The 26,660-nt window shown below is 44.1% G+C and overlaps 2 protein-coding genes across 3 annotated transcripts in view; one reads left to right on the top strand and one right to left on the bottom strand.

Moving 5' to 3' along the window:
- Positions 1-26,660, top strand: part of cdh23 (cadherin-related 23) — a gene marked incomplete at both ends in the record, with an annotated part of 313,884 nt that overhangs the window by 145,044 nt on the left and 142,180 nt on the right. For both annotated transcript variants that reach the window (XM_083774574.1, XM_083774573.1), the window contains 3 exons: positions 4,515-4,703; positions 12,130-12,279; positions 17,337-17,495. In XM_083774574.1, coding sequence (XP_083630700.1) covers positions 4,515-4,703; positions 12,130-12,279; positions 17,337-17,495 — 498 coding nt within the window. The remainder of the gene's footprint in view (positions 1-4,514; positions 4,704-12,129; positions 12,280-17,336; positions 17,496-26,660) is intronic.
- vsir (V-set immunoregulatory receptor) overlaps positions 1-26,660 on the bottom strand; it is a 445,816-nt gene that overhangs the window by 322,632 nt on the left and 96,524 nt on the right. The window lies entirely within an intron of this gene.

The following is a 26,660-nucleotide window of genomic DNA, read 5'->3' as shown; positions in this document are numbered from 1 at the left end:
CTCATGAAGACTTTGATACACACTCAAACACAAAATTGATTTCAGCTGTTAATTCCAAACATGCAAACATGAGCCGCTTTAATTACTTCAGTCTATATATGTAGCTTAATAACTAGTATTATAGTTATTGTTTTTTTGTATGCCCAATGCATTTGTATTTAGTTCATAAACTTAACATAACTATAACTAAATGCATTTGAAATTAAATAAAATTTAACTTTTTAGGAATTCCAATTCAAAAATAATATTCAGGATTATAATTCAAATATATAGCAAACATAGCCGATCTACAAGCTCAAAACACGTCGCAGCGTGAGGCGTTTTGAGCTTGGAAGGACAGGAGAAAACGAGGGTGAGGGGATGAAGGAGTATGATTTGGTGTCCTCTGAGGTGCTGAGATCCTTTTTATTTGAGCCAGCTCTCTTTGCTTTTCATCGTGTGGAACCTGCCCCTCTCGCCCATGGCCCTAAATCGTAGGGCCATGGGCGAGAGTCAGTCAGTAATCCTCAGAGTCAGTTTAACTCCAAAAGTGCAAAAAATCTATATCTAACTATAACTGCACCAAGTCCCTGTGTGTGTACATACGTGTGTACGTCTGAAATCCACATAACTCGAGAACCGTTCGCCTCACCGACTTTGAATTCAACACACACGTTCCACACCCCCACATGGAGTGCAGTGCCCGGTGTCGAGTCGGTCGGACCCACGGTTGTCCAGAACCGCCACAAAAGGCATCTATCTGACAGTCAGCTCTCGTTCAAAGCTCACATCACAGCTGTCACTCGATCATGTAGGTTCACACTCTATAACATACGACGAATTAGACCGTTCCTCACCCAGGAATCAGCCCAGCTCCTAATCCAGACAACAGTCTTGTCAAAACTCGACTATTGTAACTCCCTCCTTACTGGCCTACCAGCATGTGCACTTAAGCCTCTCCAGCTGATCCAAAATGCAGCAGCTCGCTTGGTCTTCAACCAGCCAAAATTCTCACATGTCTCCCCCCTGCTCCGCTCCCTCCACTGGCTCCCGGTCGCTGCCCGCACAGAATACAAAACTCTGATGCTGGCATTCAAAGCAACCAAAGGTATGGCTCCCCCATATCTTACAAGTATGATTGAACCCTACAAACCCTCCCGCGCACTCAGATCAGCCAACGCAGGGAAACTGGAAGTACCCTCACTAAAAACGCCGGGACAACGCTCCACACGTCCCAAACTCTTCTCCCTTCTGGCTCCAAAACTGTGGAATGCACTTCCCATTGCAGTCAGAACTGCAGCATCACTCCCAATCTTCCGCCGTAGCCTGAAAACCCACCTTTTCAGACTCCATCATGGCCCATAGCACTTACCCTAACCCCTTAGATAGCATTTCTTTTGGCTTAGATAGCATTTGACACAGACTTATAGCATGTTATGTAGACAGCACTATAATTGTATTGTATATAGTCATAGCACGCCATAGTACATATGTATAGCATAGTAGTGAATATGTATAGTTTATTATGTATAGTGTATGTATAGTTTCATCATATAGATATTCCACTGTTACCTTCTTAGCTTACGCATGTCTCATGATAAATGCTTTTATGTGATGTATTCCCATGCTTTTGTTCTTGCTTAAATGTAAGTCGCTCTGGATTAAGAGCGTCTGCTAAATGCCTAAATTGTATCTGCCCGGGCTCTGGGCCATATATGGAGATATAATGGTCTGTTAGTGTTCTGACATCACAATGTTGTTCTGACATCTGCATAGACTCCATATCTGGGCATGCTTGACAAAGAACTTCATATATGGGCATAAAAGGGACACAGACATAATATCTGGGTGGAGCATCCATTTCCAACTTGCATGGTTCCAAGTAGGCCAGTGTCCAATGGGCACCGCTCTATAGTGTAACCAAATAGACCATGTGGTTACATTTTGTATACACTCTGATTTACAAATACGGTAGATGAATGAACACTTCTCCTTCCCAGTCGGCCTCTCCTCTCCTCTCCTCTCCTCTCCTCTCCTCTCCTCTCCTCTCCTCTCCTCTCCTCTCCTCTCCTCTCCTCTCCTCTCCTCTCCTCTCCTCTCCTCTCCTCTCCTCTCCTCTCCTCTCATCTGTCTCTTCCATTTCTGCTCTTCTAATGTTATGTCGCTCCTCAGAGTGTGAGAGCGTGCGTGAAATGGATTTGAAGTGACAGCAGAAGTTGAAGGATTTCTGATCAAAGGCCTATAGCGTTTTGTAACAGTACCTGCTAGCGGAATTTTGATGGGCCGTCCTGACAAAGCGCTTTGACGTGTATCGTGGAAAGAAATGGTCCTCGATAACCTCACTGGCAAGTCACAAAAAGCAGTTGCGTATTATAGAGCATACTGTAGCAGTGGGTGTGGTTGTCGCTAAACAAAATGTATTAAATGTAGTATAATCATATAATTAAATATTATTTTATTATTATTATTTTTCCACAGCGACAAACGTTTTATGGTCATGATTCATCCTACTATAAATGCGCCACGTCTCTGTCTGTCTGTCTGTCTGTCTGTCTGTCTGTCTGTCTGTCTGTCTGTCTGTCTGTCTGTCTGTCTGTCTGTCTGTCTGTCTGTCTGTCTGTCTGTCTGTCTGTCTGTCTGTCTGCGTGTGTGTACGGTTGTAATGCACGTAACTCGAGAACCGTTTGACCCACCGACTTCACATTCGACACACACGTTCCACACCCCCACAGGGAGTGCAGTGCCAGGTATCGAGTCGGTCGGACCCACGGTTCTCCAGAACCACCACAAAAGGCTCTGGTCAGCCAATTGAGGCTCAACCAATCAGGCTCTGCCAGTGGGCCGGGTTGAGACTTCACACACAGGCACACAGATCCTAGGGCAAATAAAGAGGATAGAGCACGGAGGTGTGGCCCGGTCTCCCGCGGGAGGTTTGCACATGCTCAGTGTAAACAGGAACTGCGATGATGGAGTGTTCCAGCAGTGGTGCTAGATAGAAAGCGCATAACTTTTGAGTTATGCGCAGTTGAGAATTAAACAGCAGTCACCCTTCCCTTTTCAAATGTTTTATATCATCCACAGCACTTGAATGAACAGTATCCGTGTTCCTTTGTCATTTCACAAAAATAAAAGTCTGACACATGTACTAAAGAACATGGAAAGGAAAATATACAAAAACATTAACATTTAGTAAATGTACTTGTCCTTTGTCTGTTATACACAATACACAATCAACTTTTTTTTTTATATCCTTTTTATTATTTCAGTTCAGGGTCAGCAACTCTCATGCACCTCTAGTACCTCTGCTGGAACACTCCATCATCGCAGTTCCTGTTTACACTGAGCATGTGCAAACCTCCCGCAGGAGACCGGGCCACACCTCCGTGCTCTATCCTCTTTATTTGTCCTAGCACAGATCTCCATGTGGGACACTGGCTGATGGGTGCTATGACAACGTATATCATTAGGTTCCCAAGTTGCATCGTTCCCAAGTAGGCCGGTGGCCGACTGCGACGGGCACGTACAGGTCTAGTGCTCTATAAAAATGTACGAGACTGTACTATTGTACGTTGCTGACTTTTATTTATTTAAAATGTAATTTGAAACGCCCATAGCATATATATGTACTATCCCAGTGCAGCGTGTGTGTGGGGACATCCCTAGTCTATCTTCTTAATTGAAATCAATGATTACAAAGAAGTGAAATAAGCAAAAGTGCTGATATGAAAAAATATCCCCCCCCCCAAAAAAATAAATAAATATATTTATAAGATATGGATTTGTTTTCCCATTCTCCCCCTTCTCTCTGCTTGCGCTATACTCTTAGATGGCGCAGCTATTGATTGTGGATTGCCATAGTAATACAACTAATTTCTCAACTTCAGTTTAGATAGCATTGAGCATATAGAGGTGGAGGCCAAATGATTCAGCGGGTGGAGGTTAAACTAGCCCGATTACCCAGTGGACCACTGTTGTTGTTCCAGACTGTCCCCCGCCCCCTCCTATCGCCCTGTGTGATGTCGCTCCATCAATAAAACGCCCAGGAGCGGCTCTCCGCTCCTGTCTTTCTAAAACTCTCCCCATGCACCATTCATTCTCCATTCTTTTCTCCAAGGCCTCCACGTCACTGGTCAGACGCTGGCAGACACAGAAAGGGAACGAGAGAGTAATTGGGTCTTCTCAATGGGACTCCTTTCTCTTATATTGTGTGTGTGTGTGTGTGTGTGTGTGTGTGTGTGTGTGTGTGTGTGTGTGTGTGTGTGTGTGTGTGTGTGTGTGTGTGTGTGTGTGTGTGTGTGTGTGTGTGTGTGTGTGTGTGTGTGTGTGTGTGTGTGTGTGTGTGCGCGCGCGTGGCCCTCTGTTGGCCTCACTTTGTGCCTATTTCTATGATTGCTTTGTGTCCGTCCATCTTTTGATCCAATAAATGAACAGCTGTAAATACAGAGCCAGAGATTGCGCGCGCTGACCGACCACTAAATGACATTTTCAGTGCAATGAAATGCGTCTTTCTCCCTCTCTGTCTGTCTGTCTGTCAGGGAACGGAGCTGAACGAGGACCGCTCCCCATCAGACGCCTCGGTCATGACCACCTTCACCATCCTGCTGATTGACCAGAACGACAACGCCCCCAAATTCAACAGCTCCGAGTACCGCGTGCGAATCACCGAGCTGGCCCAAGTGGGCTTCGCCCTGCCTCTGTTCATCCAGGCAGAGGACAAGGACGAGGTATGTGGTCCCCGTGTGCATGCAGCCATCTTGAAAGGGATCACTCACAAAAACATGCAGTAATTCTGCTCTCTAAACTGCCTCCCCCTGGCCAGCCGGGGCGCCTGATAAAGAGGAAAGGAACTGGTTGGAATAACATGTTCCTTCCACGCACTACGTCCGGCCGGGGAAACTCCCCTCTTGTCAGGTGAAAAGAAGCAACTTGGACTCCTCATGCATTGAAGGAAGCATGAGGTCAGTCCACTGCTCTCCCCAGGTTGGCAGAGGAAGTGTAGCGCCCAGGATTACATTAGATAATGGCTTTTTCAAAACCGCACACACAACAATGCTAAACCCTGACATTCCTTTTGCATGATGACTCTTTTGCCATCAACTGTCTTGGAATGGAAAATACTTTATTAATCCCAGAGGGGAAATTGATTTGTTACAGCAGTAACAGGCAGCCAGCGTTACGCAGCGCCAATGGATACTTCTCATAACATCAGTGTTCCTGGCATATCTCCCCAAGGTCATGTCACGTTGCCTCATTGTCCTGCGTTATCATGGCGGGTTCAGTGGAGACGAACACGGCCCAGACGAAGACACAACAGGTGTCAGGGAGGGTGGGGGTTGAGGTGGGGGGGGGGGGGGGGGGGACGGGACAGAGGATCTTGTCTTACGCTGTCTCTTCTTGTGGAGATTGTCAATTGGGGGGGGAAATCCAGATTCATGTTTAGAGCGAGGGATAGCAATATGGCTATTTCTCCTCTATGTCCGTTATGGCTCTCTGTCAGTCATGACACTCGGGCGCTGACCTGTTCCAAGATTGTGTCCATCTTCTGATGCATCTGCAGGGCGCTGGCCTGTTCCAAGATCGTGTCCATCTTCTGATGCATCTCCCCAAGTGCCCTGCCCAAATCTCTGCTCCAAGGCAACGAGTCTATCATGGCAGGCAGCATAGGGGCTCTGTTCAGTGTTGCCATTTTTCCAATTCTTCGGTACGCAAGACCAATGCACAGCCCAATCAGCAGAAATCTTGTCACCATAAATCCAAATAATGCCTCTTCTACGCTGATAGTCGGGGGAAGATCCATCAGGGTATTGAGCAGGCTCTCCAGAACCCAATTTACATTATTTTCTTAACTGTTCCCAAAATGGAACTTGAGTACACACAACTTAGCTGCACACTACCAAGCATTTACATCACAATGAAGTGCCCAATTTAAAACACAATCGTGGAAATGGAACACACCATATGAATGACAAAGACTAATTTACTCTGGAGAATGAGCAAAAAAAAGTAGGCCTACCTTTTTCATAGTCAAACATAAAACTGCAGACTAATATGCAGCCAAAACTGTTTAGTTTCATTTTTACTGTACAATTTACATTACTCTAAACCGGCCTGCTCATATAGCCCTAGCCTGAGCTAATGTGTTAGGTTAGAGGGGCGGTTCACGGCAGAGATTTGCGCACACCCTGATTGGATCCCAGTCACCCCCGGCCCCTTCTCTCCCCCCTAGTGCAGCGCTACGTCACATCATTTGGAGCGACGCCCACCCTGAACGGTTGACTCCCACTTTTAGACCAGAGCGGCCAATGCGTTCCTCCAGACTTTCATTTTTTGCGCCGACGAAAATGAAAGCCTGGTTCCCGAGGCTAATATAGCCCTGACAGGCCTCAACGCTAACACCCACGTCGCTATACAAGCCTCCTCCATGGCCTGGAGCAGTGGACCAGGACCCTTCCGTTCATATACCTCCTCAATGGGATTCAGGAAAGGAGAATGTGGTCCTGGAACCACTCACGCACTTGAGCAGCCAAGTGGAAGCTCACATTGCCCCAGACAGACAAATTGCTCAAAAGACCTGCATGTTTAGAGATTTGAATATTTGTGTGTTGTAGGTGGATGCTTTGAGATCGATGTGCGAGTGTGTGCAACAACTGAACATTGTGTGTAGTGTTTGGACAACAAGCCGAACAAGGTGATGTGTAATTGACACCAGAGTGTAAAGAAGGAAAGTCAGAGTCTAATGCAGATGAGAGAGTGTGAAGCAGTGCAAATATGTACAAGAAGTGAAGGTTGTGCAAATTGTGCCATATTTTCGATTTTTCGACGTGTTAACAATCTGAAAAACGTGCATGCCGTGCATGCATGTAATGTGAGTGGATGCTCTCTTCAACAATTTCCCATGGTGCATTTGCCAGTACCTTGTACACACCGTGTACATACATACACATACACCCCCACCCCACCCCACCCCCCTCCCCACACACACACACACACACACACACACACACACACACACACACACACACACACACACACACACACACACACACACACACACACACACTCAGTCGCTCATGTGACTAGCACGCACATTCAGCTCTACTACAATTTAAATCATTGAAACCTGATATCAGATTCTACAAAAGTCTTCCCCATATGGAAATATGTTGTTCCAGGGACCACTCAGAAACAACGATTTGAGTTAAACGTTTGCTGGGAAAGAATATTTTAATGATGATTTAATGATATATATTTATATCATATAATGTGCCACATTTTCACGGTTTTTCAAAAATAGCAGATCTACAAGCTCGTAGAGCGCCACTCGGTGCAGCGCTATGAGCTTGTAGATCTGCTCTTTTTCAACAGCTAAAGTTTAAATGAATAGTTAAAAGTGGTTAAACGCTATAAGGCGACGACTGATGCGTCATCAGGTCTAAATGGGTTAATTTGCTCTGGAAGAGATGGGGAGGTAGAGAGCATCAAATTATACCTAACGAGGAAAATCAATCACCTGGGATGGAGATAAGCCGAAAGCTACCGTATAGTCAACTCTGATTGATTCACCCAACAGCAGCCGGCCGGGGTGGAATTTGACAGATAACTGCAAGTCAAGTGGATCAGTGAGGAAAAGATGTAGGGAGGAGGAAAAGGAAGTGGGAGAAATGTCACAGTAAAATCCTCCGTTTTCATTTTGTCCATTTGTAACTCTGAGACTGTACAAATGTGTGACATGATGGACCGGGGCCCATCATTTGGTTCCATTTGTACACTCTGAGGGTTTCCCTGTGTGTTTAGCATAACTAATGTAGTGAAGTCAGAAGTGGTAAGAGAGAGAGAGAGAGAGAGAGAGAGAGACAGTGAAACAGAGTCAGCATGGAGGTTTTTTTTGCCGCCGCTGTTGTTTATTCATGCCAGGGGAGTGTAATTGCTGCTGTCGGCATGGCGCGCGCGTGTGTGTGTGTGAGCATTGCTGCACACCAGTGCACTGTGTGTGTGCGTGGCGTTGCAGTCACTCTGAACTCCCTGACGTTAGGGTGTCACACACTGTGAAATCCTCTGTGTTCATTTAACTCTGAGAATGGACCCGTCTGGGTTGTTGTTTTATTTCCCGTGATTCTACAGTAATAACTGAAGGGAAACTAGTGATGTAAAACGAAATGGGATGCTGTTGAAAAGCGCACACACACACACACAGAGACACAGGCAGACCTAAAGGAAGCATTGGTGCAATTTCTTGCTATGCTAACAACTAACAAGAACAACTCATCTATTCAAAGCGAGTGCTTTTTTTTCCTCTTCTCTCTCACGGTACAGTAGATTCACCCACCTGCTCAATCTGCAGCGCTACGCTGCCTTTTAACCTTCTCACTCTAGCAGAGACTCGGCGACGTCTCCATTCACTGCTGTGTATAGTATGAGAGTTGAGCTGAAGAGGGCTTGTGGCAAACTGCCGTATGGCTACAGTACACAGAGGCTGACATGTACTCTTTAGGAGACTAGAAGACTCTTTAGAAGACTAAATACAATTTCGTCAACAAATGAAAACTACATCGATCTACTTCATCGATCTACAAGCTCACAACGCGTCACACTGCGACGTGTTGTGAGCTTGTAGATCGGCTATTTTGTGTAAAATCTGCCATTACGACACCATCAAGGCCCGCCAAAATACATTTTAGTCGACTAAATCAACTGTAGATGTTGTCAACTAAAACTCCTAACACTAAAACATTCCAGGTGAATAAAATGTGACTAAATTAAAATTTGCCGTCAAACACTAGTCGCTCGCTCAAAAGTTGCAGATCTACAAGCTCACCTTGCGTCTTGCCGCGGGCACGTTGTGAACTTGTAGATCTGCTATTTCCGGCACGCATCATCACCGCTGCGTAACCATGTGTAACTCAAACTTTTTAGCCATATCTGCAGTATATAGCAGAGCCTGCTCTCTCTGATCACCAACAACACACAGTACAGTACAGCGCGGGGGTCAGTGGCAGTGCAATGAAACGGATTTTGCACGCTCAAATCTGTGCAACTCGGTGAAATTATTACACATACTGTACTGCCAAATCGTGTGTTGTGCCGTGATGGATATTAATGTTAAACTTGAATGCATAAACTCCACATCCAGGGAATACAATTCCCACTCTGTCTGTTTCTTTCTTTGCTTGACAGTTTTTCAATAGTTTTTTGTTGTTTTTTATGGCTTTCAGCCTGTATGTCCATGCGTGCGCACACAGTGCCACACGCCCACATGTTCGCTTTCTCCATATGTGAGGGCTTGTTTCTTTGAGAGTGAGAGCTTAGCTCGCAACTTTCTTTGGTCACTGGAACCCGTCACAAAAGAGAAAAAAAAGAAAAACGTCGTGGCAAACGCCTTCTGACAGGTCGCTTTTACAGATGGCTTTCTAAAAGGCTGAAGCTAAATGGATGGGCAATTACGTTTATGGGCAGTTTGAGGTGACATCCCTGCATATTGAATGGTCTTTTAAATAGCAGCCATCAGCCACAATGTTTCTCCCTGAGATGAAAACAAGAACAACGGGGGGCTATTTCCAGCATAATGCCAATCCACCACGCCACCCTTCTCTCCTTCTTCCCCCGGCTGCCATGGTGGTCATCGTGTGATTGCATGATTGGCCACGTCCAAGCTGACATACTGTATATCGTCAGTGGTGGAAACCTTGTATGTCCAAAACCATGGCCTTTCCTATCATTAACCCATTAAGCAGGGCTCAAATAGTGTCTGATGTATTAGTAAGTAAGTAAATTGTATTTATAAAGCACCTTTCGAAACAAGGTTACGAAGTGCCTAACGGTGACACAATATAAAACAATCAGTATTAAACAATACATTAGTGTGTAGTTTCTACTTTATTTGATACAAAATGTTCAATATTGCAATTCTCAATACTTACTATACTATGAATCTAAACAACCACACAGCTGCCGCTATAGACACAAGCGCGCAGTATTGAAGTATAGACAGTCATGGTTTCTCATTGGGGATCTCATCATGTCGTCCTCGGCACACCATTAGTTCTCTTCATCTCATAAACCACACGCTGTAATGATTAAGGTACACGGCATTAACTGTCTCCATCGGTAAGCATCCCGTTAGGTAGAATTACCTCTCTCCTCTCTGCGGGGGAAGAGCCTGGGGATTCTTTTGTCTATTCTGCACCCAAATGTGCCATGATTACAATTTACATAACGGCGAGCAATAATAGTATGTGTGAGCTGAGCTTTATGTGATTGGAGATAAAGAGGAACTAGGATGGGGAGACGACATGAACCTGCAGCAGCAAGCGGCATAATCTGATAACAAACTGCAGTTTTTGTTGAATCTAATCTCTTATTCATTTAAGGTTTTTTGTTCGTTTTTGTTGTCCCTCTTTTGCTCTGCTTTTTCTTTGCCCTCCCAAGAAGCACCTCAGTCCAGGTTAAATGTTTATTGAACTCGGAAACAATTTCCTCTCTGTGGATCAATCGTCCTGCCGTCGTCGTCACGAGCCGTTTCGCCGGCAAATGGATTTGCGCAGGAATAGGAATAGGGGGCTTTATAATTGGCTGTGGGTGACGAGGCAGAGCTCATTACGCAGCGAACGTTGGTCAGCGGTGACTATGTGGTTTGTGTGTGTGTGTGCGTGTGTGTGTGTGTGCGCGTGTGTGTGTGTGTGTGTGTGTGTGTGTGTGTGCGTGTGTGCGTGCATGCGCTGAAGCTGCTGCAAGCTGTTGATTTAAAAAAGGTTCACTCACCACCAGCCTGAAATCTAACCTCTTGCTCCCGATCTGAATGACGGGGAGAGAAAGGGAGAGGAATAGAAAATGATAGATTATACAGGCGGAGGAGGGGATAGGGTGTCCATGCTGAGAGATATAGAAGGTTGAAGGATGACTTCCGGTGGAAGGCACTGATAATAGGTGAATTGTTACTGTACAGTATATGTGACTGGCATCGATCGCGGCTTCCCTAGCCAGCATGCCGCTCGCCTGTGAAGCCTCGCACTCGTCGCCGGGATAAGAGGCCGTTCGCTATTATCAGGCTCGCCTTCAACCACGGCTTGAATGAAAACAGCCGTGTACAGTATGTTTATACCCTATCCTTTTAGGCCACACAGGCCACAGCTAACTCACGTCACCGGGTGGTATTTCAAAGCTGTTGGCTCTCGCAGTTGTTGTCAGTATGTTGATAGTAATATTTGCAGACAAATCTGTACGTGCACAGGTAGCTGGCATCACCATGAGAAGAAAATCCCCAATAGACCATAGATATCGAGGTCTGGATGGTTCTTGAGCTTCGGGGGACACGTGTTGACTTCCATGCACATCTCCATGTACACTAACTACACTTTACTACACTTTAAGTACTTACACTCTCCAGTGTATGCAACCTGGAGGAAGAATGTTATGTTAACCACTTGAAACCCTATATACTTTCTTGACCGGGCACCCCCGGGGGTCTGTACTTGGTCCCCTCCTTTTTTCCCCCTCTACAGTCGATACCAAATCTATTTGCTGTTAAAGGGTAGAGAGGAGACCTTTCTTAAAGGTATATTCAGTGATTTCACTCAAAAAACCTTAGGTTTCGTTTTTGGCTGTGGGACCCAGCCTTTCGTCCAATCAGGATAGAGAGTCAAAAACGAAACCTAAGGTTTTTTGACCCCCAGGGGTTAACTGGGGACAGGGAGGAACTCCTAATATGGCCAGCACACTCTATAGTAGGGAGGATTATCACAACAAAACAAAAAAATAAGTGATATTTGAATTAAGTGAAATCACTGAATATACCTTTAATCCCACAGTTCAGTTTCAGTTTCAGCATCATCCAGTTGATGGCATATGGTCGTGTTCTTGACCTTCTGCTTACCATTTTTGCCATTGTTCAGCTATTATGCCAAATGTTCTGCCTCTCCGGCCACAACTTCCTTGAAAAACATGGAACCGGTTGACTGAATAAGCGACTTAAACGCTCGTTTCAACCCGTCACTTATATGTTCTTGTCTTGTTACACAAGTTAATTGTGAGTTACATTGTTTAATTAACATTTTTAATCATCTGTATCAGTCACCTGCCTGTAGGCTCAGACCCACTGCCTTTCATGAACGACCTGTGTTCACCCTCCCCCTCATGTTCTTCCCCCTGGGGCAGGGAGTGAACAGCATGTTCCAGGTGTTTCTGACGGGGAACAACTCGGAACACTTCACCATCTCTCCCACGGCGGTGCAGGGCCGAGCCGACATACGCATGCGGGTGGCCGTACCTCTGGACTACGAGAACATCCGCACCTACAGCTTCTCTGTGAGTCTTTTTTTTATATTTATTTATTTGGGGCTTTCGCCTTTTTTCTTTTATTTTTATTGATAGAGGGATAGATGAAATTAGGCTGACAGGAAATGGGGAGAGGGGGGGGGGGGGTGACATGCAGTAAACCGTCAGGGTCGGGAGGCGAACCCGCGGCACACTGCCAGACTGGATTACCAACCAAGGTAATCCAGCTTCTCTGTGAGTCTTATGTTATTATTATGCCCAGTGGGCATAATTTAAAGATTTTATGACATTAATTTTCATTAATTTTTCGTTTTTCTTTTTTCTTTTAGGTTTTATGACCTCAATTACACCCAGAAAACCTGAACTTTGAACATTCAGTGGATTTTCTGTGGTCTGGGGTTTTCTTTGGGGTTTGGAAGCCTTTTGAGCTACAATGAAAACAGGCAACACAGTGAAAACAGTGACATCTGCTGGCAAATCCTATTGACATATCGTTAGCCTCATAGGATAAATGCCTAAGTCATTTTTTGGCGAAATTGAGATTTCTGCCTACAGGTGCTCTCCTGGGGCTGCTGCATCGTCCTGGATCAGCGCCTATGTCCTCAGCCAATCACAAAGCTCACTATCTTCAAAAATGATGATCTGCCTAAGTCACTTGTGTGATTTGAGCATTTTTACGTTGCCGCCTAACTCACTTTGTGTGACTTGGGCATTTTTACATTGCATACACAGCAAACAACAGTTACTCTAATAGACCCCCAGGTGTTTAGTATGGAGTTAACATTACTCTAATAGACCCCCAGGTGTTTAGTATGGAGTTAACATCACTCTAATAGACCCCCAGGTGTTTAGTATGGAGTTAACATTACTCTAATAGACCCCCAGGTGTTTAGTATGGAGTTAACATTACTCTAACAGACCCCCAGGTGTTTAGTATGGAGTTAACATTACTCTAATAGACCCCCAGGTGTTTAGTATGGAGTTAACATTACTCTAATAGACCCCCAGGTGTTTAGTATGGAGTTAACATTACTCTAATAGACCCCCAGGTGTTTAGTATGGAGTTAACATTACTCTAACAAACCCCCAGGTGTTTAGTATGGAGTTAACATTACTCTAATAGACCCCCAGGTGTTTAGTATGGAGTTAACATCACTCTAATAGACCCCCAGGTGTTTAGTATGGAGTTAACATTACTCTAATAGACCCCCAGGTGTTTAGTATGGAGTTAACATTACTCTAATAGACCCCCAGGTGTTTAGTATGGAGTTAACATTACTCTAATAGACCCCCAGGTGTTTAGTATGGAGTTAACATCACTCTAATAGACCCCCAGGTGTTTAGTATGGAGTTAACATCACTCTAATAGACCCCCAGGTGTTTAGTATGGAGTTAACATTACTCTAATAGACCCCCAGGTGTTTAGTATGGAGTTAACATTACTCTAATAGACCCCCAGGTGTTTAGTATGGAGTTAACATCACTCTAATAGACCCCCAGGTGTTTAGTATGGAGTTAACATTACTCTAACAGACCCCCAGGTGTTTAGTATGGAGTTAACATTACTCTAATAGACCCCCAGGTGTTTAGTATGGAGTTAACATCACTCTAATAGACCCCCAGGTGTTTAGTATGGAGTTAACATTACTCTAATAGACCCCCAGGTGTTTAGTATGGAGTTAACATCACTCTAATAGACCCCCAGGTGTTTAGTATGGAGTTAACATTACTCTAATAGACCCCCAGGTGTTTAGTATGGAGTTAACATCACTCTAATAGACCCCCAGGTGTTTAGTATGGAGTTAACATTACTCTAATAGACCCCCAGGTGTTTAGTATGGAGTTAACATCACTCTAATAGACCCCCAGGTGTTTAGTATGGAGTTAACATTACTCTAATAGACCCCCAGGTGTTTAGTATGGAGTTAACATCACTCTAATAGACCCCCAGGTGTTTAGTATGGAGTTAACATCACTCTAATAGACCCCCAGGTGTTTAGTATGGAGTTAACATCACTCTAATAGACCCCCAGGTGTTTAGTATGGAGTTAGCATTACTCTAATAGACCCCCAGGTGTTTAGTATGGAGTTAACATCACTCTAATAGACCCCCAGGTGTTTAGTATGGAGTTAACATCACTCTAATAGACCCCCAGGTGTTTAGTATGGAGTTAACATCACTCTAATAGACCCCCAGGTGTTTAGTATGGAGTTAACATTACTCTAATAGACCCCCAGGTGTTTAGTATGGAGTTAACATTACTCTAATAGACCCCCAGGTGTTCTGTATGGAGTTAACATTACTCTAACAGACCCCCAGGTGTTTAGTATGGAGTTAACATTACTCTAACAGACCCCCAGGTGTTTAGTATGGAGTTAACATTACTCTAATAGACCCCCAGGTGTTCTGTATGGAGTTAACATTACTCTAATAGACCCCCAGGTGTTTAGTATGGAGTTAACATTACTCTAATAGACCCCCAGGTGTTTAGTATGGAGTTAACATCACTCTAATAGACCCCCAGGTGTTTAGTATGGAGTTAACATCACTCTAATAGACCCCCAGGTGTTTAGTATGGAGTTAGCATTACTCTAATAGACCCCCAGGTGTTTAGTATGGAGTTAACATTACTCTAATAGACCCCCAGGTGTTTAGTATGGAGTTAACATTACTCTAATAGACCCCCAGGTGTTTAGTATGGAGTTAACATCACTCTAATAGACCCCCAGGTCTTTAGTATGGAGTTAACATTACTCTAATAGACCCCCAGGTGTTTAGTATGGAGTTAGCATTACTCTAATAGACCCCCAGGTGTTTAGTATGGAGTTAGCATTACTCTAATAGACCCCCAGGTGTTTAGTATGGAGTTAACATCACTCTAATAGACCCCCAGGTGTTTAGTATGGAGTTAACATCACTCTAATAGACCCCCAGGTGTTTAGTATGGAGTTAACATCACTCTAATAGACCCCCAGGTGTTTAGTATGGAGTTAACATCACTCTAATAGACCCCCAGGTGTTTAGTATGGAGTTAACATTACTCTAATAGACCCCCAGGTGTTTAGTATGGAGTTAACATTACTCTAATAGACCCCCAGGTGTTTAGTATGGAGTTAACATCACTCTAATAGACCCCCAGGTGTTTAGTATGGAGTTAACATTACTCTAATAGACCCCCAGGTGTTTAGTATGGAGTTAACATCACTCTAATAGACCCCCAGGTGTTTAGTATGGAGTTAACATCACTCTAATAGACCCCCAGGTGTTTAGTATGGAGTTAACATCACTCTAATAGACCCCCAGGTGTTTAGTATGGAGTTAACATCACTCTAATAGACCCCCAGGTGTTTAGTATGGAGTTAACATTACTCTAATAGACCCCCAGGTGTTTAGTAGACATGTATTAAAAAATGCCTAAGTCACAGATTATTTTCTTGAAAATGGCCTAAGTCACTTTTTTTTGTTATGGAATGACTCTCATGATTATCTTTTTGTAAAAAACATTTTGTTAACCCCTCAGGAAGCCATTGTAAAAATCTGCATTAAAAACTCTTACATACTTGCGAGAAAATGTGTTTTTTCTTATTATCCGAAAATCATAAAAAATGACTTAGGCATTTATCCTATGAGGCTAACGATATATGGGATTTGCTGGCTCTTACATCACAAACAGCAGGAAAATCAGAGCACCTGTTTGAGCCAGAAAACCCCAGACCACAGAAAATCTACTGAATGTTAAAAGTTCAGGTTTTTTGGGTGCAATTGAGCTTTTTGAGATTGAAATTAAGAAAAATTCCAAAACCTTTTTTTTAATGTCACAATCCCTTTAATTAAGTGTAAAAAAAAGGATAAAAAAATTTACTTGAGTAAAAGTACTAAAAGTATTGGCATAAAAAAATTGGCAACCAAAAGTAAAAAGTATACTCGTTATGCAGAATGTCCCGTTTCATGGTTTCAAAATAGTATAAAGTAAGTAAAGTATAAAAATCTTTTGAAAATAGTAGATCTACAAGCTCACAATGCTCTGCTATTTTCAAATGGCCGAAATGTATATAGGGCTGAAGTGGTTAATGTAAGTTTTGTAATAATAATGCAAATCTACAAAGTAAGTAAGTAACTAGTAATTAAAGTTGTAGTGTACAATTACAATAGTTGTGTCTGAGATCATGTAGTGGAGTAGAAGTAAAAGTATAAAAAAACTAGAAATACTCCAGTGAAGTAAAAGTACCTCAAAATCTTAGGTATGTATGTACTTACTTTCCACCACTGGTATTATGCCTGTTACACCCCCCAGCATGTCACTTGCTTAGCTAAGCACAGTTAGTTAGAATTGTACTGTAGCTTACATAAGAGTCACTACATTAATTATTGCTGCACTTTTATAATAAAAAACTATTATATTATACTATACTCGGACCCATAGAGCGAGAGAGAGAGTTGCGACACGCTTTGATCTCGCCGCAAAGCGGGGTGCTACCGATAGTTCCAAACATTGGAACTATAGCATTCTTACAAAGGAAGGCAACCCTTACGCTAGTGTCGTCACTAGTGTCACTAGATCACACTGACTTATACTACTGTGTTTAGTTGTTTACATAGTATAGTTAGTATACTACTAACTATATATATATATATATATATATATATATAGTCAAGCATCAGAGATCATTACTGGCTGTCCACACCCAACTATAAGTTTAAATATATTGTTTTAAAAACTGTTCTCAAGAGGCTGACAGTGTCCACGCCACAACTATATATCATTGACGAACAAAGTGGTGAACAAAATAGTTGAGGCGCGTGCTACGTGTATATATAGCCCTCTTAGTAAAGCTTGAATGTTGGAACAACTTCATTGGTATTTTCACCTCAATTCAACCCAGTCATTTACAGAAGTAACATATGCTCTCACTTTGTAAGCTACAATTCATTACTCAGCAGTATAGCAGCATAACGCCATAGTAACATATCTGACAGCAGTTCTCTTTCTATAAAAGTTGTATTGCATTTAAAGTTCTTATTTGAGTGCGTAGCGTGCAACTACACTGTACCTCTTCATTATTATTTTTTTCCCCCCACTCCCCAGCTCTATGCCAATGAATCCATGTCGGACCACGTGGGATTTGCTCGTATCTTCATTGACCTGATCAATGAGAATGATAACCGTCCTATCTTCAGCAAGCCTCTGTACAACATCAGCCTGCCAGAGAACACCCCGCAGGGCACCTCGCTCGTGCGCATCCTGGTGAGTAGTACACGTGTACCTTTCTGAACAGTGCACACAGCCGTGCAGGGCCATATGCATTATTCATAATGCAACACTGACAAGGATGTCAAGGAGATGACTTTGAGATATTTATGATGATATATGAATGATCTATAAAGAACGTAAATAAATACAGACTTTGCTTGATTCTAAGTAAGTAAGGACCAACAGATCCTGAGGCCCTTAGGTCAGTCAGGACTCAGGAGCTGTATGTTATCTGTTATCCTAGTGTGAGGCAGCTGTATGTAAATGCACATCCCCTGGACATGACGCTAGTATGTCACAGGGGATTATCCCCCAATCTAACCCCTGGTACTGACTGAGTGCCAAGCAAGGATTTGCGGTACCATTTGTATAGTCTTTGCATTGACTTGGCCAGGAATTGAACCCCAACCTCCCAGTGTGGACACTGTAACCACAAGACCACTGCAGCTAGATTGCCTGATTGGACTTGTGATTTACCGGTAACCTGACTTGACTTGGTTAGTTGTCTTTGAACTTGAGACTTTTCCCTGTTTTCATTGGGGCTATCCTTTGAGACTTGAATAGTACTCAACACAACACGATCTTCAGTATTAGAAATCTGTAAGGATTTAGCTGAGGGAATGCGACTATTACCTTTGAAACAACTTGCTGTAAACATACACATACTTTCATATTGAACCATCTGCTTGTCATATTTGGATAATTGTCACAGTTGCAAAGCATTACTTTTCAACCAAGAGGGAAACAAAGTTTTGTTTGAATTATACTACAGTCATGTCATTCGAGGAAATACTGGAAGAACCATAACTATATAACAATTATTACGATTTACACCTTAACCTGAGACTGCCACGATTGTCCAGTCTGACCCATTTCCTCCAGGTCTTAAGAGACCCTTCCTGCTTGTCATGTGAATGGTCACTCCATGGAGACCCCACACGTCTCACCCATTGGTCCAGTGGGTCACACGCCTCTCCACCGACTAGATTAACCCAATCAGAAACCTCTCCAGCGCAGCCCCCTCAAACTCTTGCATTATTATTCATTACAATTCATTCCATTGACAGCACACCCGCTCTCTCCACTAGGCACCATGCACACGGCGAAAATCAATAGTGTTTATAGACTGTGTGCTCATGAAATGGAGATTGCGGGGCAATCTAATACCCGATAAGTCTGGCTGATGTTGGCTCTGCGCCGGCGCATACATTGAGGCGAGACGTGTGGTCACGATCGCCCTCTCTCTCTCTCTCTCTCTCTCTCTCTCTCTCTCGCTCTCTCTCTCTCCGTATACCTCTGTCTGTCTACAGTATATCCCTGTCTGTATGTGTCTCTGATGTGTTTGTCTCTTGCTTCCTTGGCTGATGGGCCATCAGACAGAGTGAGACAGTGTGTGGATGCCAGTCCACATGTTTGTGTCCGTTGGTTTTTTTTTTCTAGCCATGCCGTAGATGGGATATAGTCCTGCATTATGCACCTTAAAGGACCACTTAATTTTAAATGGTTATGCGTACACGTGTGCAGACAGTATGCCACGTCGGCTCCGGGGGGTGGGGGGGCTCCTTTTGCATGACGGGTGGACGGGTTTCTGAACTGCCCACAGCCCTCCTAAGAGACACAGACTGAGTAGAAAAACATGGTGGTATTTTATCATGAACATTAGTGAGGACCAATTATACGAAGATAGGTTGAAAAGTGGTCAAGTGGTCGTTTAAACACCTCAAATTAGATCTGCAAAGCACTGATTTACATGCAACAAAAATTCTGACCAAATTCTGACCTCTGCATAAAATACCTGTTTGTTTGGATGACTTCATGACAGGGAGTGGACTCTCAAAATGTCTGTCGCTTTCTGTCATCGCACGCACGCACGCACGCACGCACGCACGCACACACGCACGCACGCAGGCACGCACGCAGGCAGAGTCTGTACTTCCATGTACTTGTCTGTTTGCATGCACAGTCATCCATGTATTGTTTCTAACGTTTAAATCATGTTTTACATTTGCCAGACTATTATTCTCTGCTTCATTAACTGTACATATGGGATAAAATGGGATGATGGCATTTATACTATAGCATCAAATGCATCCTCCCTTCAGTATACATTAAATGGTTAGTTGAGTTCATGTTAACAGTTTCCGTGCTTTGAATGGATTACTCCAGGTTAATGTCGCTGCCATATCGGAGATACGCGACTTTTGTTTTATGTGTTTAATCCGCCGCAATGTAATAATTAAAAAGAAAATCCGTCTTCGCCGCAGAGAAAGAGTGTAGATGCATCTGTTTTGATGAGGAAACGGAAATCGTCACATGCTGTGGGCTGCTAGGGCTTCTGGGAAATTGAGGCCAATGTAAACGAATGGGGTTCAACGCCTCATGGAGGAGGGTCCTGTGCTGCGTCTTCCGGGTGTACCAAGATGGCGGGTGGTCCAGCCGTTCATAACAAACGGTGGAAGCTTTTTTCGCTCGATTTTCGCGGATTAAAAGCCCAAATAATTCAGCGTATGCTCTAAAGGTAATACAACAATCTCGGCAGTGAAGGGGGGTTGATTAAAAGTCTGATAAATCGTTTTCCGCAGTCAAACTGTTAACCCTTGCCCTGCCAGTCCCAATTTTTTTGTTTGGGTAACAAATTGGCATATTTTTAATTCATCGTTTTAACATACAAGAAAGATCTGGTGGATTGAAGAGATGTTCTTTTTCCATTCATTCATTGCAAATGTATTCTCTCGATTCGCCACCAGATGGCGGGAAAGCATCATTATGCTGATTTTGGCTAAAATAGACGGATCTTCCTAAGTCACTTCCGGTTGAACGATCAACAACATCCTGTACTATTTTGACCCTCGTCAATAGCTTGGCTGGTCCGGATTGCTAAGCTAATGCTATATTTTTCATAACTAAGTCAAATTATCCTCAAATCAACCCCAAAAGATCGCAAAATATCACATTTTTTACAGCGACGCACATAGAGACGGCGCGCGTGCACGATAGCGCACGATCACGCGGATTTCGGCCGTTTTTTGGTAAATTACATCCAACATTAGTGATATTAGCGAAAAAATATTAATTTTTGCTCTTTTGACCCCGCGATAACTGATATTGATTGTCATTCCGTTTTTTCCGTTAACGGGAGGTTTAGATTTTTTGATTAATTCCGTTTTTTCCGTGAATTGTAGGCCAAGGGTTAACACAATCAGCGCCGGGATTTCTTTCAAAATAGCAGCTCGGGGTGCCGCGCAGATAAGGCAGATTTTACTCTGAAAGCCCCCCCTTCCGTTCCGTACAAATTCCAGGATAAATAATGTTGCTTGCTTACCTCGCTATGATTGCGATAAAGTCGCTCGATAATCCCTCGTGTTCATATTTTAAGCGAGAGGCATGTTGAAGTCAGAAATGAAGAGCTTAGTATATCCATCTGGTCAAAACCACGGAGAGCTCCCTAGATTAGGAGATTTTGAGATTGAGGAACAAAGATACGGGACTCCACTGTACGAGCCTTTCTTTCTGAGTGGTAAAGGGGGAAGTGAAAGGCAGCGCGCATGCACGAACAGCAAGGAGTATGGTGCAGAAGGAGAGGCCAACCCAAAAAACGTCCTACCGTATAAATGGGCACCCCAGAGTTATAATGCAGCAACGTATGACAGGATAGCCTACCTTTGCTTGACAAGCCTCATAGAGTGGATTCACTGAAGCTTCCTCCCAGAGGAATCCTTCTCTGGGAGTGAATCTATGCTATGAGGCTGGCCAAGCCAGCCTACGTATAGCTTACACTAGCAAACTTTACTTACACATGAAAACAGTACCACTGGTTATGGAGACTGGAAGAATCGTGGCCGTGGTCCCCGCTTGAGCTAGTCCCCGCTGGCATCTCGCTCTTCCAGCAGCTCGAGTCGGTACACAGACCACCCAGCTGCCTAGTGGAAAGCCTGGTGACGCGGCTACTCCATGTCCCACACAGACAGCTAGGAAAGCCTGGTGATGTGGCTACTCCATGTCCCACACAGACGGCTAGGAAAGCCTGGTGATGTGGCTACTCCATGTCCCACACAGACAGCTAGGAAAGCCTGGTGATGTGGCTACTCCATGTCCCACACAGACAGCTAGGAAAGCCTGGTGATGTGGCTACTCCATGTCCCACACAGACAGCTAGGAAAGCCTGGTGATGTGGCTACTCCATGTCCCACACAGACAGCTAGGAAAGCCTGGTGACGCGGCTACTCCATGTCCCACACAGACAGCTAGGAAAGCCTGGTGACACGGGTACTCCATGTCCCACACAGACAGCTAGGAAAGCCTGGTGACGCGGGTACTCCATGTCCCACACAGACAGCTAGGAAAGCCTGGTGACGCGGGTACTCCATGTCCCACACAGACAGCTAGGAAAGCCTGGTGACGCGGGTACTCCATGTCCCACACAGACAGCTAGGAAAGCCTGGTGACGCGGGTACTCCATGTCCCACACAGACGGCTAGGAAAGCCTGGTGACGCGGGTACTCCATGTCCCACACAGACGGCTAGGAAAGCCTGGTGACGCGGGTACTCCATGTCCCACACAGACGGCTAGGAAAGCCTGGTGACGCGGGTACTCCATGTCCCACACAGACGGCTAGGAAAGCCTGGTGACGCGGGTACTCCATGTCCCACACAGACGGCTAGGAAAGCCTGGTGACGCGGGTACTCCATGTCCCACACAGACGGCTAGGAAAGCCTGGTGACGCGGGTACTCCATGTCCCACACAGACGGCTAGGAAAGCCTGGTGACGCGTGCCAACAGCACGTGCACCAAGGCCTGTCCCTGCTCGATCATGATTGGAGGAAGGCTTTTTCACCCGCAGCCCAAACCGAAACTACGGTTTTCGGGGCTCACTGGCTTTTAAACTATTGCCCTCCTCCTTCATCTGCTTCTCTAACTCATGACTTCACAAGTACATTGAATCAATTAGATCCGGTAATGGGTTTTTTCACACTAGATGTGTTCCTTGACTGTTTCTTGGGAGCAGCGGGAGTTCCTAATATTGTCCACTCGACATGGACAGCATGGACCATCTTCCAGCTGGTGCTATGCATCTGAAGCTGCTCACAGTTTGTCTTCCACGGCACAGAAAGTATTGGCAAGAAGGCATGACTTGTATTGCATAATTGCATTCTTACATTACATTATCAATAAGTTATAACTATTAAATGGGAAATTAAATATTAAGATCTGTATTTTATTTAGAGTAGCCCCCCCCCCCCCTCCCCATTTAGTCCTTATGCTAATATTCCCCAAACATTTCTGTTATTCTGAGGTGAGGTGGCAGGTGATGCCATTTTCATAGTATTTGGTAGAACCAGGCCGGGGAAGTTGAACCCGTACCTGAGACCTCCAAATGTCAGGCCGGCCACTTTAACTACAATGCCACTGGGCTTTATGTGTGTGTCTGGACTGGAAGCACACACATAAAGTTGCAGGAAGCCAGACGAGCACTCGCTTCAAAGTCTCGTTAAAGCACAAGGCTATAGCAGAGTATAGCCCTGCTAGAAACACAATATTGGAATTGGGGTGATTCCACTGGTTACCATGACTAGGATTGTATTTCCCAGTTCAGGGGATCAGAGGGCAGGCGAATATATAGCTAAGCCTGAGAAGGCCAGAAGGCTAATATCTCCCATGACCAGAGGGGATTCCCCTTTAGTCGCCTCCACCAGGCCAAAGGCATGGGGAGACAAAGGCATGTTTTGCACTGTGAGCGTGCGTGTGCGTCCGTCTGTCCGTTTACAGCTAATCTCAAGAATCTCACAGAATCCCGGCCGATGCCAAGCTCTGCACACACACTCCCTGGATGCCAACGACTAACCTTGATTGCCTATATACGATTGACATCCAAAGTTTGCACGACTGGCCCGTTTAGAACAAATTGCTCAAATCATGAACACAGCGTCCAATTTCAGTGATATTATGCATGCCCTGCATTCCCACTACGCAGAGGAAGAAATGCCACTGCACCAATCCGTGTACAACTTTGTATGCAGTCATACAGTCATGATTCATCTGGCTCTGCATTTCCTCAACAAAATGAATATAATTGTTGCTATAAAAACAAAAAATACAAAAGTAGGTTTATATTACTCCTAAACATTTTGTCCAAACATCACAAACACTCCTATCCTCCTGGTGGAGACCAGTGTCCCGAGGAGCACTTTTTCCTAGTTTGTCCTGCAAGCAGGGACGTGCAGAGAGTGTTAGAGGGGCAGAGGCTGAAATCCCGTAAGAGGGCACTTTTGGACAAATATAGCAGATCTACAAGCTCACAACGTGTCGTGCTGCGACCCGTTGAGAGCTTGTAGATCAGCTCATTTTGGGGCGCAACCCAGTACTCTTTAGCTAGTGGAGATGCGGTAGACGACATGGATTTCTAAACAAATTTGTTCAACGCAAAATGCTGCGTTCAAGTTCAGGAGACTTCAGAAAAAAAGCAATTCTCCCGAATGCTGCCTGACTTCATGGCATTTGCATTACTTTCACCATAGTAAATGTTGCATTCATTGTCTGGAGAGGGCAGTCGTTTTACAGACGGGTAAAAGGGCAGGGGCTAAAGCCCCCTTTGATGTCTGTGTGCACGTCCCTGCATGCAAGAGACACAAGTCCACATTTGGTTACAAAAGCTCAGCTCTTGTGATGACACAGTAGCAAAATAAATGGACGAAAGAAACATACATTTGTAGCAAATCCTGGATGGTGAGATTGTTTGATGCCGAGTGTAATCAGCAGCAATACATTAGAATGTGTAGCCTACATACCATATCTAATACTCTGAGACTCATTGTGAGTCTCAAACAAGCTTAGCTCATCTAACTTCAATTGTGTTGCCCAAATCGTTCCCAAAATGGGCTTGCACATTGATAACAATTTTGAAAGTGAATAAGGTTTCCCAGGCTTTAAGCGGACTGAGGCATTATTCAGTATTGTATGTTAATTAGTTGAATAGAGTGGTCTATATGTAAAGGAGGTGGAGCTAGGGGGATGAAATTCTTTATATGTATGCTAATTGAATTATGCATGCTTGTTTACAGCACCAGGGTAGGCCGTTTTTTTAAAGTGCCAAACAAGCACGATGTAATTGAAATGCTTTGTTTGGGTTGGTATTTGTAGCTGGTCTGATCACAGCTTTAGTATGTACATCCTTAGTCAATGCATTAGTCTGAGCCTGTTCCTGCATTCCCCATAGACTCACTGGCTCAACATGCACACGCTCACATTCGCCTCTCTCTCGATCGCACACACGCACGCACGCACGTACGCACACAAGGACAGACAGACGTATACGCACACACTGTTTAATATTTATGGTCTGCAGCATTACTTATCATTATAAATATTTATTGTGATTTACTTGGTGTCCCGGTCCTTCTCTCTCTCTCTCTGTCTGTGCGGAGCCCTGGAGACTTTAGACACCAGCAGCTGCTCATATCAGTACAATCGCTCTCTGTTTTCCTCTCCTTGGGTTTTCACACTGTTTGCTTTCATTTCTTATTTATTGCCTCCCTCTAAATTGTATTATTTTTCAGTGCCAGTGTTTTCAGGTGTTGCAGGTGTTGTCTGTCTGTCTGTCTGTCTCTCCATTTATCTCTATCTGCGGTGTGGTGTGTGTGTGTGTGTGTGTGTGTGTGTGTGTGCACCACCGATCCGACTAATATGTCTGAGTCTTGGTGTTACATGCACATGACCATATACGGGTAGTAGTGTTGCGATGTAACCCGCAGGTCCCGGGCTGAGCCGAGTCGAGATATTTTAACTTTACAGGGCGGGCTAAGGCAGGTTAAATAATTTATACTGTGGTTTTTACAAATGATTGTAAACACTAAAGGGTAGGGATGGAGCTCGTTAATATTAAAAAAAAAACATTATGATTCAAAATTTGTATTGCTTGTTCAGTTTAGTCACAAGGGAATAACTGAGAATGTACATAAAATAATCATCAAACAACTGAAACAAAACTAGACAAGAAAAGAATGAATACATTACACTACGAAACCTTTACAGAAAAGATAATACAATACAATACAATTACTGTAATACTATTACTGCATAGTGGTCGGTTCAGTACGTTCATAGGTACTGTACATGCCTGCCAGCCGGCCAACTTTCATATGTTACATAATTATGTTACGTACTGTTATGTACATAACATACTGTACAAACAATCCTTTGGGATTACATTTGGAGTGTTAATTTAGCAGTCGACTTGTATTACACCCTCAGAGTCTTGTTTTGACTGTGTACTGTTAAATTACAGTACATAATAGACAGTTCAAGTATATATCCATACATCTCAGCGTGTGGCCACATGTCAGACAGAAGGTGATCTACATTGAAGCTTTAGTTTTACTACTACCTTGTTCTGGCCATGTGTTTTATGCGCTCTATGCAGATGCTGTGTGTTTGAGGGACCAGGGCATGATGATGAATGCCTCTGGTGGAGGGTTATAAATTACCCAGGGGAGGATGCCGGAGTGCCGCCGCGCTCGCAGTGGACAGGCCTTTTATAGTGGGTAATAGTCAAAACAGTAATTATAATTCATTATTGTAATAAAGGCCTGGTGCTCCTCTGCCAGCAGCAGCCCGCATGGAAGTCACCGTTAATAATGGGGCCTTATTATGGGCGTCCTGACATTGTGAGAGAGGGCTAACGGAGGGGGTTGGAGGGAGACGATGGGGCAGATAGGTGGGCTATAGTGGAATGCCAAAGGGGAACAGGGGGACAAACATTATTTTAAGCAAGCAGAACAACTTTATTTTGTAAGCCCATGGCCTTCATCAGGGTCATCAAAATAACATGTACTTCATTTAGACACTTCAGCTCAGCATTAACCAATATTTATTGTGATGATATTTACATTTAGTTTGGCGGTGTGGCTCTGCTCATGCAACGGTTGGATTTGTATGAAAATCAACGGATAATCACCAGTAGGTTACTTAATGTTCATCAGATAATCACCAGTAGGTTACTTAATGCTCATCAGATAATCACCAGTAGGTTACTTAATACTCACCAGTAGGTTAATTAACCCCCTCATGGCCAAGAGCACGTCAAGCCCATAGACTGCCATGTTAACTGACGTAGTAAATCAACAAATCCCTCCAAGCCAATGACGTTATCTGCGTAGTAGACG

This window comes from Protomyctophum parallelum, assembly GCF_964188405.1.
Source record: "Protomyctophum parallelum genome assembly, chromosome: 10".
NCBI classification, from domain to species: domain Eukaryota; kingdom Metazoa; phylum Chordata; class Actinopteri; order Myctophiformes; family Myctophidae; genus Protomyctophum; species Protomyctophum parallelum.
Note: the sequence above shows the minus strand (reverse complement) of the source record. Positions and strands in the feature narration are given on the sequence as shown.